The following is a 12,505-nucleotide window of genomic DNA, read 5'->3' as shown; positions in this document are numbered from 1 at the left end:
GTGATCGGCCGGTCCAGGGGGGTTTGGAAGTCCTTGATTGCCTCTTCCATGTGCCTCAGTTTTGTGGTGATTTCTTTTTGTTCCTGGGTTTGCTCTTCTTCAAGGATTTTTTGGTAGAGGTCCCTAAAGTAGTTGAGCCAGATGGTGCCATTTTGTATATGGAGAGAGTTTTTCTTGGGCTTTGTGCCGATACGATACCATGTCTCCCAAAATGAGTTGTCCTGGAGGGAGTCCTCCAGCTGGTGGATCTTATGGGAGAGGTAGCTTTGTTTTTTCTCTCTCAGGGTTCACTATCATCTATCTATCTATCTATCTATCTATCCAGCAGATAATCTACAGCACTCAAAATTAGAACAAGAAAAACCTGTGAATTTATTCCATCAAAAATCTTCAGCAATAAAGTGCAGCACACAGAATACCAAAGTGTGACATTTCATCGAATAGACTTCGCCATCTTCAAGCACGTTACGTGAACATAATACTGGATTTAAATACGGGTGTACTAATAATTCAAGAACAATCATTAATTCAAACAAGTGTCTATCATGTGTCAAAGTTCACTGTGATAATCATGTCCAATAACCCCATAGGGTCCGCCAGTAAGTGATAGGGAGTGGTACTCTATAAGCAAGAGTCCAACTCATGACACTGATAGTGTTTGTGCATAATACAAAAAGATACAAGTAACTTGTCAGATATTAAAGTCCATTTATAATAGCAGTATATACAATTCCATTCTGTTTGTGCATGTGTGTGTGTGCGTGTGTTAATTGGAGACAGCATATCTATAAGACCATAGATGAGGGCAGGGCCCAAGCTAAGCATTCACTTCGGGGCCTGTGAACCTTTAGTGACGCCCCTGACTTTGACCCTGATATTTTTGGTTCCAGTTTCTTTGCCATGTTGTTATTGGCTTCACCTTTAAGAGAGATAACATTTACAGCTTTGCTATCTATTCCTCATGGAGACGTTCTTCCAAAGTTGTGAAAGGCGCAATAACTGCGTCTCCACCCACAATAAATCTTTTCTATATGATACATTTAGGTTCATCTAGAGATAGCTGTTTCATAGTTCAGTCATGTTTTGAAGCCTCCGATGATGTCATCATGTGTCATTTATAACATCGGTGTCGTCTTTTATGTTTCGGGGGCAGGAGGTTGTATCTTACAGGTGCTGATGCTTTGGGTAAATGACCTCCCTACGGGACTGCAAGTTGTGTACTTACACTGTCCTCACGTGATTTGGTTATACTTATGACACATGTATTATTTTTTGGTTGGTTTTTGGTTTTTAGGGACAATCATACAAAAGGCAGGGACAGTGTCTACCAATCAGCTTAGAGTGCACCCCCATATTTTATATCATAAACCAGGTATGATTCCCTCCTGAGCCAGGTACTGTTTGAGTACTTTTGTAAGAGGCAATTTAGGATTAATAAAAGTTTATGTGGTGCAATTATTTTTTTATACAAGTGGGTTACGAGCACCCCTTATTTGTTTCAAAGCTCTGCCGATGACTGTGGCATTCCAGGTGGGGAATCAGTTTCCACCAATGCGATCGCAGGAATCCAATCCATTATACTTACAAAGCATGATGCTTTTCAAGTGCAGATAACATTAATCAATGCAGTACTTATGCACTGCATTGATCCCTAGGAGTATTCATGACATTTCTCATAGAAGCCCTCTAGGAGAACTACAAAAGTGTAATGAAAAAAAAAAAAAAAAAAAAAATAAAAAAAAAAAAAAAAATATATATATATATATATATATATATATATATATATGTAAATTAATCCATCCCCATTCAGATAGCCATTGTTTGTATATAAAAATCATAGAGGTGGCAACTCCATTCATAAAATAGGATGGGGTTATTAACAATCATCTCCATGGATTGGGACTACATTTTTAGTGGCTTTCTAGAATTGCCTAGTGTCCATGGTCAAGTTAAAATAATTCACCTAGGAGAACCATCGAATATATTATGTGTCTTTTATGACTTCATGCATTTGCTTTTCTGACATCTATGTTCATGTTATCTAAGGCCAACTTAGGATTTTTTGTATATAGCAGTATGTGTATATTTTATGCATTCAATTTGTTCTGGCATGAAGTATTGCATAGCCCCCTTACTGGTCCTAACCCTACCTCTATAAGTGGTGGTCCACTATATTAGGTGTATATATATTTTCTTTCCATTAGTACCTGCTATAATGGCTAATTGTTTTATTAGGTATATATTTATCCTGGTTTCTATAATAGCTGTACTTATGGTAGGCAACATGGTGGCTCAGTTCTGTAGCCTTTTTGTGCTGGGGTTCTGGGTTCAAATCCCACCACGGGCAACATCTGCAGGGAGTTTGTATGTTCTCCCTGTGTTTGAGTGGGTTTCCTCCGGGTACTTTGCTTTCTTCCCACACTTGAAACATACAGATCAGAGATTAAAGACTGTGAGCCCTAATGTGTACAGGGACCAAATTGGCAAGTTATATGAAGCGCTGCGGAACCAGTTGGTTCTATACAAATAAATAATTGTCATCAACATTTAATTGTGTGCCAGTGTGTAATGTGACTTCCTCTAGGCTTTGTTAATATTGCGAGATCCGAGATTTTGGTCAGGTGACCGGGTCAAAAGCAGGAGGATTTTACCCATATCTCGAGACCCAAGACTATAGACCGGGCTATGTGCAGCAAGATGGCACCCGCTGAAGATCCTATGATATGGACCATCACTGGCTGGGATCGGGAACCTAGCTAAGGTGATTTATATATATTACTCATGTATTTATTTGTGTGCATGCTCTTTATTACTCTACGTATGATATCAGTTGTATATTATGATCATGTGCCAGTAGCAAAGCTGTGCCATTAGAGTACAATGGTTCATGGCTATGACTTATTAAATGTAATGTACTTTTATGGGGGCAGAAGCGGTAAACAGACCAAATGCTGGAATCTGTATTCAATCAGGATGTAGCTAACGTCTCCTTCCTCTTGGATTTTAATAGGTTTCAACAAGACTGCAGACTTAGTCCATTTTATAACAGCTTTATTGACCACCATAAGATACACACCTTGTATAAGAAATAAATGAAATAAATATAAAAAAGATTAAATTAAATACTGTAATAAATAATTGACGGTGAAATGAACCATTGGGTAAAATTTGTTCTTTGCCCCGCCACGTCTTCCATTTCTCGTCTGGTGCCAACCTTGATGCCTTCTCATGGAAGCCTTCAGAGATGTGCCCAAGCTCTTCCACATTATATAAGATACCCTTCTCTGGGTAGAACGTCTATGGCTCCAATCATGTTAGGGAGACTGTTGGTCTTTTTGTCTTAATCTGGAAAATAATAGAGATAGAAGGGGAAGCTATAAAGAGTCTGTGTATGGAGGTTGGTGATGAGGTAACTAAACACAATTCATAGACTTTATGGGAATATTCCAGCCACTATGAACTTAGAGGACAGGTAACAAGTGTACGATCATGTAAACGAGATCACAATATCGCGAGAACAGCGACTCTTCTTACTGAATGGAGCGGTGGGTTGGCACATGCTCTATTCATTCCCTATAGATCTGCAAGAGACAGACAGCGAGTACAGCGCTCAGCTCTCTCCGGTGGTTCCATAGAGAAAGAATGGAGCTCTTCCCAACCCACCACTCCATTCATTGAGAAGAGTCTGGCCACCATTTCCAATATCATGGGGAGTCCCAGTGTTCAGGCTTTTTTCTGAAGCGCAAACAGAGCCATACTGTGTTTTGAACCCAGTCCTGGCTTTGGTTGAAAAAGACTGACAGAAACACTACGTGTGAACAAAGCTATAGTCTGAAAAATGACTTCCTTATTTTTCATTGCTTTAAAGGGGTAATGCAGCGCTCAGCAATTATTCACAGAATAACACACATTACAAAGTTATACAACTACGTAATATATGTTATGTGAATCGCCCCCTTCCCGTGTCCCCCAACCCCCGCACGTGTACCCGGAAGTGTGGTGCGCTATACATACCTGATCTAGGGCTGGGCGATATTGGCCTAAATCAATATCGCGGTTTATCGCATATGTAGCTGCGGTAACGATAATTGGACGATAACTATGACACGCCCCTTTGTAAGCCACGCCCCCTTTTACAAGCCACACCCACTTGGCCATACCAATCTATCTATCTCCTATGTATCTATTATCTATCTATCTCCTGCCTATCTATCTATCTATCTATCTATCTCCTTGATTGATCAATAGATAATAGATAGATAGGAAGGAGATAGACAGATGGATAGATAGATAGATAGATAGATAGATAGATAGATAGATAGATAGTAGATAGATAGATAGATAGATAGATAGATAGATAGATAGGAGATAGATAGGAGATAGATAGATAGATAGATAGATAGATAGATAGATAGGAGATAGATAGATAGATAGGAGATAGGAGATAGATAGATAGATAGATAGATAGGAGATAGGAGATAGATAGATAGATAGATAGATAGATAGATAGGAGATAGATAGATAGATAGGAGATAGATAGATAGATAGATAGGAGATAGGAGATAGATAGATAGATAGATAGATAGATAGATAGATAGATAGATAGATAGATAGATAGATAGATAGATAGATAGATAGGAGATAGATAGATAGATAGTAGATAGATAGATAGATAGGAGATAGATAGATAGATAGATAGATAGGAGATAGATAGGAGATAGATAGAAGAGAGATAGAGAGATAGATCTATCTATCTCTTCTATCCCTAGAAGAGATGCCAATTGCTTTGTAAATAAATCTACACCTTTTTACATTTATGTCGAAAACAGCGACGTTTCTGACCACAATCGTGGTCTTCTCTCAAGCCAAATGTTATTTGGCTTGAGAAAAGACCACGGTTGTGGTCAGAAACGTTGCTCTTTTTCTCATGGGTTGCTGAACAGGCTGGAGGAAGTCTTGTGTGCTGTGTGTGCAGGGACGCACAGACAGCACATACGGGACTGGCCGTGATGCTCTGAGAGGCCGGGCAGGTGGCGGGGGCGCTGGGACGTGCAGGCGGCCGGGCTGCTGAGAGAGGCATGTGCTGGCCGCGGGAACTGGCTGAGACGAGCAGGGGCGGTGTACAGTGCCGGATGGGTGACACGGGGCGCGCTGACACGCCAGGATGTTGGAGGATGCGGGGACGGGCGGGTGGCGGCTCCGTTGTGCTGTGCCGGGCGGGTGATGCGGGGCGCGCTCTGACACGCCAGGAGGTTGGAGGATGCGGGGACGGGCGGGTGGCGGCTCCGTTGTGCTGTGCCGGGCGGGTGATGCGGGGCGCGCTCTGACACGCCAGGAGGTTGGAGGATGCGGGGACGGGCGGGTGGCGGCTCCGTTGTGCTGTGCCGGGCGGGTGATGCGGGGCGCGCTCTGACACGCCAGGAGGTTGGAGGATGCGGGGACGGGCGGGTGGCGGCTCCGTTGTGCTGTGTCGGGCGGGTGATGCGGGGCGCGCTCTGACACGCCAGGAGGTTGGAGGATGCGGGGACGGGCGGGTGGCGGCTCCGTTGTGCTGTGCCGGGCGGGTGATGCGGGGCGCGCTCTGACACGCCAGGAGGTTGGAGGATGCGGGGACGGGCGGGTGGCGGCTCCGTTGTGCTGTGTCGGGCGGGTGATGCGGGGCGCGCTCTGACACGCCAGGAGGTTGGAGGATGCGGGGACGGGCGGGTGGCGGCTCCGTTGTGCTGTGCCGGGCGGGTGATGCGGGGCGCGCTCTGACACACAGTGGCAGTCTCCTATGTGTTGTCTGTGCGTCCCTGCATACACAGCACACAGACATCCTCCAACCTGTGCAGGGATCAGGGCTCAGACAGGGAGATGAAAGTGAAAATACCGCAGATACCGTCCTGGCAAAGTTGAGGTCGGTTAACCGACGCCAGTGACGGTATCGGTATTTTCACGGTATACCGCCCAGCCCTAACCTGATCCGTGTCGACAGACCCCGTCCGCCATCTTCTTCAAAGACATCATCTTCGGGAGGCCGGCTCGTCATCAGCTGCTCGCCCGCGATTGGCTGAGCACAGTTATGCTCAGCCAATCGCGGCTGAGCAGCTGATGATGCTGCAGAGGGGGGCTGGCATGCGGGACGGCTGCAGCGAGTCGGCCGGCCTCCTGAAGATTGCATCGACAGAAGACGGGGGTCGACACGCGTCAGGTATGTATATCGCACCACACTTCCGGTACACGTACGGGGGTGGGCAGACACGGGAAGGGGGCGATTCACAGACATAACATACAATACAATACACTTTGTAATGTGTGTTATTCTGTGAATAATTGCTGAGCGCCGCACTATCCCTTTTACTTGTTTGCCTTTTCTAGTCCCAAAAGTATGGGACAGGTCTGGGGTTCATTATATGTGCAGTGTCTCAAAGTCTCAAGAAGTAAATCCGTATTATTACAACCTGGCAATAGTTTTATAACTCAAGGAATGTAAGAGTGAAATGTGGGGAGCAAACTTTACCTTAAGTGACGGATCTATTTTGTCCAATGTAGGTCTGAAGGTCCTTTCCGCAGATCCGCTGCTAGATGAACCTGTAGGGGAATAGCCATAAAGATATGAGTTACAGCTGCCGTATCTCTTATTACTGTCTTCCTTATCTTATCGCTGGTCCTCAACGTTGTTGTTCTGTACAATAGTCACAATATCTAATCCTTCAGATGTCGTAAAATATAAATTAGGTATTTACAAGAAACAAAAATTAAGTTAATAAAGTAAAATTGCTACTGGTTCCATGACAATAGAATAAGATGTTGCCTATGGTTCATACACCTTCAATAGCTGACAGCTGTTCCTGTCATCCTCCCCATACGTAAACCAGTCTATCAGGGAACTTCAATACTCTGATCCTTCTATCTCCCAACAACATCTATTAGGAGAGTTGGGAGACCACCTTCCAAATCAGTTGGTTGATCACCATCCCATTGAAATTTGCAGGTTTGGACAACTTTTCTCTTACGTTAACATTTTGCCCCTTCTAGCTTCTTGGTTTGATCATTGTATCTTGATCCTCACGGTAGTTTATCGAGGTCTTAATCTCCCTGTATTAACCCAATAAAATGCTCCCCAGATAGTATCATATGAAGTCATACATCACCCACAATGCTATCAATTAAAATCTTTTCATGAGCTCCAGATATTTCTGAATCTTCACCATGTTGGGTTAAGGGAGGTAGGCCGCAGGGGTAGTTCCAAAATAATAAATCCCCGCCATAGTCTCTTGCTTTGGAGAACCTGTCCTATCTTATATAACAGAGACAACCCATTGACTTGGAAGAGCAAGGTGTAATACTTTTTCCTGTGGGGGTGCTGCAGGAAAGCTTGCTGCCAGGTTTCCCCACAGATTATAGCCCATTTTGTGATTTAGTGATGGGACCCCATTATATATATATATATATATATATATATATATATATATATATATATATATATATATAAAAAGGGGTGGGGAGCAAATATGTATATACAGTATGGTTCTCATGATATTTACTTTAATGGACTCTTTTTATTTCTTATGAATATGTCAGGTAATGTAACACCTACCTGTATCTTGTTGGTTGTTCTGAATGCCAGTGAAGTCGATGGAGGAATTCTCATCTTCCCAAACACTATCAGGGTCAGCATTAAATCGCTCTCTGCTCACTTCCCTACAGAATAAGAAGAAGCAGACCAGTTACTATGAGATATAAAATCATAGTATCTATAGATATTTATCTCCTGTTGGGAGACTATTTGACCCATTTGGACTGGTAAATGAGTATATTTGAGCTACTGGTTGTATTCTTTGTATAGAATGCTTTATATTGGCTAGGGCCCAATGGGAAAAACCACATGATTACACTACTAGACATAAAAGAACACAATAAATGTGTTAGACGTAAGGTTCAGCTACTTCTACTACCAAGCAAGAAGAAAAATTGCCAGTAAGGAGCATTAATTTGTGGCAAAATCCATTCTTAATAATGCAATGGGACAGCCACTAGGGTTCCTAGAAGGGAAGTGGCCCATAGCAAAGATTAAAGTGGGGCTTCTCTTGTGGTGTCTGGTGTTTGTTTCTCCTTCTTTTCCCTTACCATTGGACCAATACCCGACGTTTTTCTGGAGACACCAGTTCTTTACAACCTAATAGCAAAGATGGTGGGACCAACCATAGCTAAGCCTCCCTCTGTCTCTCCTGCTATGGCGCGTATACCCTAAGATTGTAATTACTTCTTCTAGTTTAACACCTAGCTTCCATTAGTGCAGTGCACATAGTATTGTAGCCAGAGGCAAGAGCTGATGTGCCACAAATGGAGACAAACTAGTCTTTTTTACTGCCAGGCAAAGAAGCAACATGATCAGGTGGTGGCTGGCCACAGCAGCTCATGGACTGGGACTATACTGGGACTAATGGAATGAAGCACTAAGAGGAATATTTATTGATATACTTCTGTATATATAACATCTCACCGTTTAATCCTTCTCCATCGTCTCAACTGGAAGAATCCCATAATAAGAAGACCTATTACCAAGACGCCGATGGCTGCCCCAAGTCCTCCGAAGAGAGCTGTCTTAGCCATCTTGCCTTTGCAGTCCCCAGAGGCATAAATGTATTGATCTGTGTTGGGACAGCTGTACAAAAACACAACAACATAATGTGTAAAAATTTTATAATCATATAATATATTGCAAACTGTTCAAGGAAACAAGAATAATTTTTTTATAGTTGTTCAGGGTCAAGGCTATAAAGGTGCCAGAGGTAATATTTCCATTCTGCTGCCTAAGAGAGTCCATAAGCCCTATGACTGATTTTACATTGGGGCTCAAAAAACACCAGCAGCAGCTGAGGAGAATGTGACTGCAACTCAGCTCTATTTATGTCAATGGGGCTAAAATGGCTAAGAGGCAATACCAAATACAACCCATGTGGTGGCACTGTGTCTGGGAGAAATTAGCCATGTGTTTCTAAGGGGTCATTTACATGTCCGTAGAATTCCGTCCATAGACGAACGGTGTTCTGCGGACTGGACCTGGGAGCTCCCAGCATCATGATTAATAATGATGTTTAGAGATCCTAAACAGTACAGACGTGTGAATGACCCCTAACTCTTTAAATGTGGTTATGACATCACTGCATGACCCACCTGCAGCTTGCTCCGGTGTTTGGGAGGATGCGGCAGATGCCATCATGACAGTTTCGGTGATTTGGGGACCGTTCTTCACAGTCAGATAAGCAGGTCAGACCTGATTGTGTTAGGCTCGGAGAAAAGAAATTCTCAAAACTGTCTGGAATCAGGTTCCTGCAGAGTTCTGTCAAGTAAAAGTGGGGAATATTAGTGTCATCATGATCATCTTCATCTTCAACACCATCATCATCATTATCACCATTATTACCGGAATCATCAATTCCAACATCATGTTGTTAAGTAGAAAGTAAATGGTGGTCACTCACCCTCCATGGTTGGCACCGGATCTCTTGCTATTTTATAGCTTGCTCCATTAACACATAGGGGAACTGGAAAGATAAAAGTAAAGTGAATGCAATCTTCTGGTGGGGGACGCCCGCTGCCATACAGTGCTACATTACACTATTATCACTACACAATCTGGGGCAATGCTTTAGTGTTTCTGAACGGGTTCTTCGTGAATCTACATCGGTCTAAAGGAAATCTCATCCATGAATGGCCTGACTGGTACTTACATGTTCCTCCTGTACAGTTTTCAGTCTGCAGATTTTCCAACTGAGTTTCCACTCTTTGAAATACTATATCGTACATCTCATTGAGATCTACATCCATTATATATTCCACCTCTGCGATGACGTTATGATTCACAATGACGCTACCATTCCTGACAGAAAAACAAAATCATTTTTTAACAAGGATAAAGTTTCCTTTGGGTCTGGCATACAAAAACGTTCTTTTTTATTAAGAGTTTTATTTCAGTGTACTGTTTAACCCATAAGTCCTGGGGGTATCTGAGTACATCGAGCCATTGCTATAGGTGAAGCCTGGTTCTGAAGCCTGGTGACAGTATTGTCAAGATTAATAACATCAGGGTTCCAACAACACTTTATGACTCAAAGTCCGAAAAACAAGAGTCCTGTATGGATGTTCACCACAGGTCAGCAATCCTAGAAGCTGACACTATCACATCAAATATAGGCAGAGTCCAACAGCATCCAGATTAGTCTCTCAGAGCCTTATATACATATTTATGTACAAACACTTGAAGACTAATCTGGATGCTGTTGGACTCTGCCTATATTAGAAGTGTTGTCAAGATTGTCTGTCATGGGTCACATAATGTGTCATCATTACAAAATGTAGCAGGAAAAACAGAGAACTGCCCTTAAATTATTCAGGGTGAAAAAGTTTTCAAAAATTTACCAAAATGACCAGTGTAGATGATGTTCTCATGGCTACGATACAAACAAACACAGGAAATATAGAAAATATTACAATATATCCGTGTTACCTTATATCCAATATCTTCACATCTTTGTATCCTGGGACGTTCTTGTAAAGCAAAGCCATCTACAATAGATAATCAAATACAGAAATAAATATACTACTACTACTACTACTACTACTACTACTACTACTACTACTACTACTACTACTAATAATAATAATAATAATAATAATAATAATAATATATGCTTATTGAGGACTATAATTTATATCATTACAAAAAAAAAAGCTTACCTCTTTTTTGAAATTTGTTTCAAAGTCTCTATAATTGAGACTTAAGATGTCCTGGAAATTTACATTGTAGATTTTATTCACAAATCTCAGCTCCACATTTACCGTAACATTTACTTGCGGTCCTGTATAGATGAAATGCAGAGAAAACTCATTTACAGTAGCTATTTTTTTCATACATATAAATTTTAATATTTTTGATTACCAATTGCAAACTTTTAGACTAGACCCTAAAACAGGGTGTTGGGTTTACAGATTATTTTTTAATCTTGGTTTACATATTAGGTAAGAAGGACAGATACTTACCAAGTTCTATTCTCCCCGAGATGAACTCGCAGCGGTCACCATAAAAATTTGCGGCACAGACACATATTTCACCATTGAAGCGGCCTCCATTCTGACATTGTACTGGGAAGTAGATAACATTACAGTGACTTATTGTAGAAGGATTACAAGGCTGATAACTACAAATAGCAAGAAGAATAAATTTATTATATTAGTGGTGAGTCACAAAAGGAACATGTAGTAGAAAGGACTACTAGACCTTCTACACGTAGACTTAGATGACCATGACATTTTGTTCATGGTTGGTCTGTGAAGGTTGCCATCTGGGAACAACCAGACCGTAAGTAAAAAAATAAAAACTTATTAAACGATGTCTGCCATGATCTCTGGCTTCCTTCCAGGAGATCTCTTATTTGGCATCAATGACTTTTATCTACTAGACCTAACAACATGGCAGATGAACATTCTGACAGATACCCGCCATCAGTATACATCTGCCACATTAAATATAAAGAAGACTCTTACATGGTGGATTGGGATTGGTTGGGGTGGGCTTTGGTTCCACAGAAGAAGGTGGCATATCTCCAGATCCCTCTGATGTTGTAAACCCGTCACCAGATCCTTCAGGAATGCTGGTGGTTTGTAGAGGGGGCCCCGGTGTTGAGAACCCCAGATCCCCAGATCCGATCTCTGCATACAAGTCTATGTTCCTGTTCAGTCTGGGTTTTCTCAGAATTTTGCTGTATGTAACCTTTCTCTCCTCTAGGATCATGATGGTTTGGCTTACAGGGGGGTTTTGTTTCTTCATTATGCCCTTCCGTAAGAAGTTTCCAGCTTTGGTTCTTTGTACAGATAACTCTCCAGACTGCGGGCTGTTTTTAGATCTTCCTAATACTAAGGACATAAAATATAAGGTTATTAGTAAAGTATTTTAGTTCTATTTTATATCTTCTATTAAACCTTTCAACAAATGGTAAAATGTTCTTTAGCTAAAAACTAGAGATGAGCGAACCGGGTTCGAGTTCTAGTCCATCCGAACCCGATCGTTCGGCATTTGATTAGCGGTGGCTGCTGAACTTGGATAAAGCCCTTAGGTTATGTGAAAAACATGGATATAGTCATTGGCTGTATCCATGTTTTCCAGACAACCTTAGAGCTTTATCCAAGTTCAGCAGCCCCAGCTAATCAAATGCTGGATGAACTCGAACCCGAACCCGGTTTGCTCATTTCTACCAAAAACCAGTGTGTAAAATGCCTGTATTTAGTAAATCTGCACCAAAGTGTCTCCTGCTAGTACCCCTACTTCTAAACATCATTGAGGAATCACCTTGTGTCGCCACATAGTGGTATATAGCAACTCTGTTACTCCCCTGCCCATGACTTTGGACTTAGGACCCTATTACACCTCTCCACACTCCCCCGGGATTCTCCATTGGCCATGTAATATTGTGCCGTGTAATACCATCCAGACGGTGCCCAAGTATTCACAGCATGACCC

General features: G+C 42.1%; 1 protein-coding gene across 1 annotated transcript; it reads right to left on the bottom strand.

Annotated features, from left to right (window-relative positions):
- Positions 1–3,082: 3,082 nt before the first annotated feature.
- LOC138799213 (mucin-3A-like) lies at positions 3,083–11,890 on the bottom strand. Its single transcript, XM_069980140.1, has 11 exons — positions 11,533–11,890; positions 11,029–11,130; positions 10,726–10,847; positions 10,496–10,554; positions 9,720–9,868; positions 9,471–9,533; positions 9,163–9,328; positions 8,489–8,650; positions 7,583–7,686; positions 6,503–6,573; positions 3,083–3,345 (listed from the first exon to the last, which is right to left on the bottom strand). The coding sequence occupies exons 1-11, from the start codon at positions 11,813–11,815 to the stop codon at positions 3,310–3,312; spliced, it is 1,317 nt and encodes a 438-aa protein (XP_069836241.1). The 5' UTR covers positions 11,816–11,890; the 3' UTR covers positions 3,083–3,309.
- Positions 11,891–12,505: the final 615 nt, after the last annotated feature.

Source organism: Dendropsophus ebraccatus, chromosome 1, assembly GCF_027789765.1.
Source record: "Dendropsophus ebraccatus isolate aDenEbr1 chromosome 1, aDenEbr1.pat, whole genome shotgun sequence".
NCBI classification, from domain to species: domain Eukaryota; kingdom Metazoa; phylum Chordata; class Amphibia; order Anura; family Hylidae; genus Dendropsophus; species Dendropsophus ebraccatus.
The sequence above is the reverse complement of the archived record's forward strand: the minus strand, read 5'-3'. Positions and strand labels throughout refer to the sequence as shown.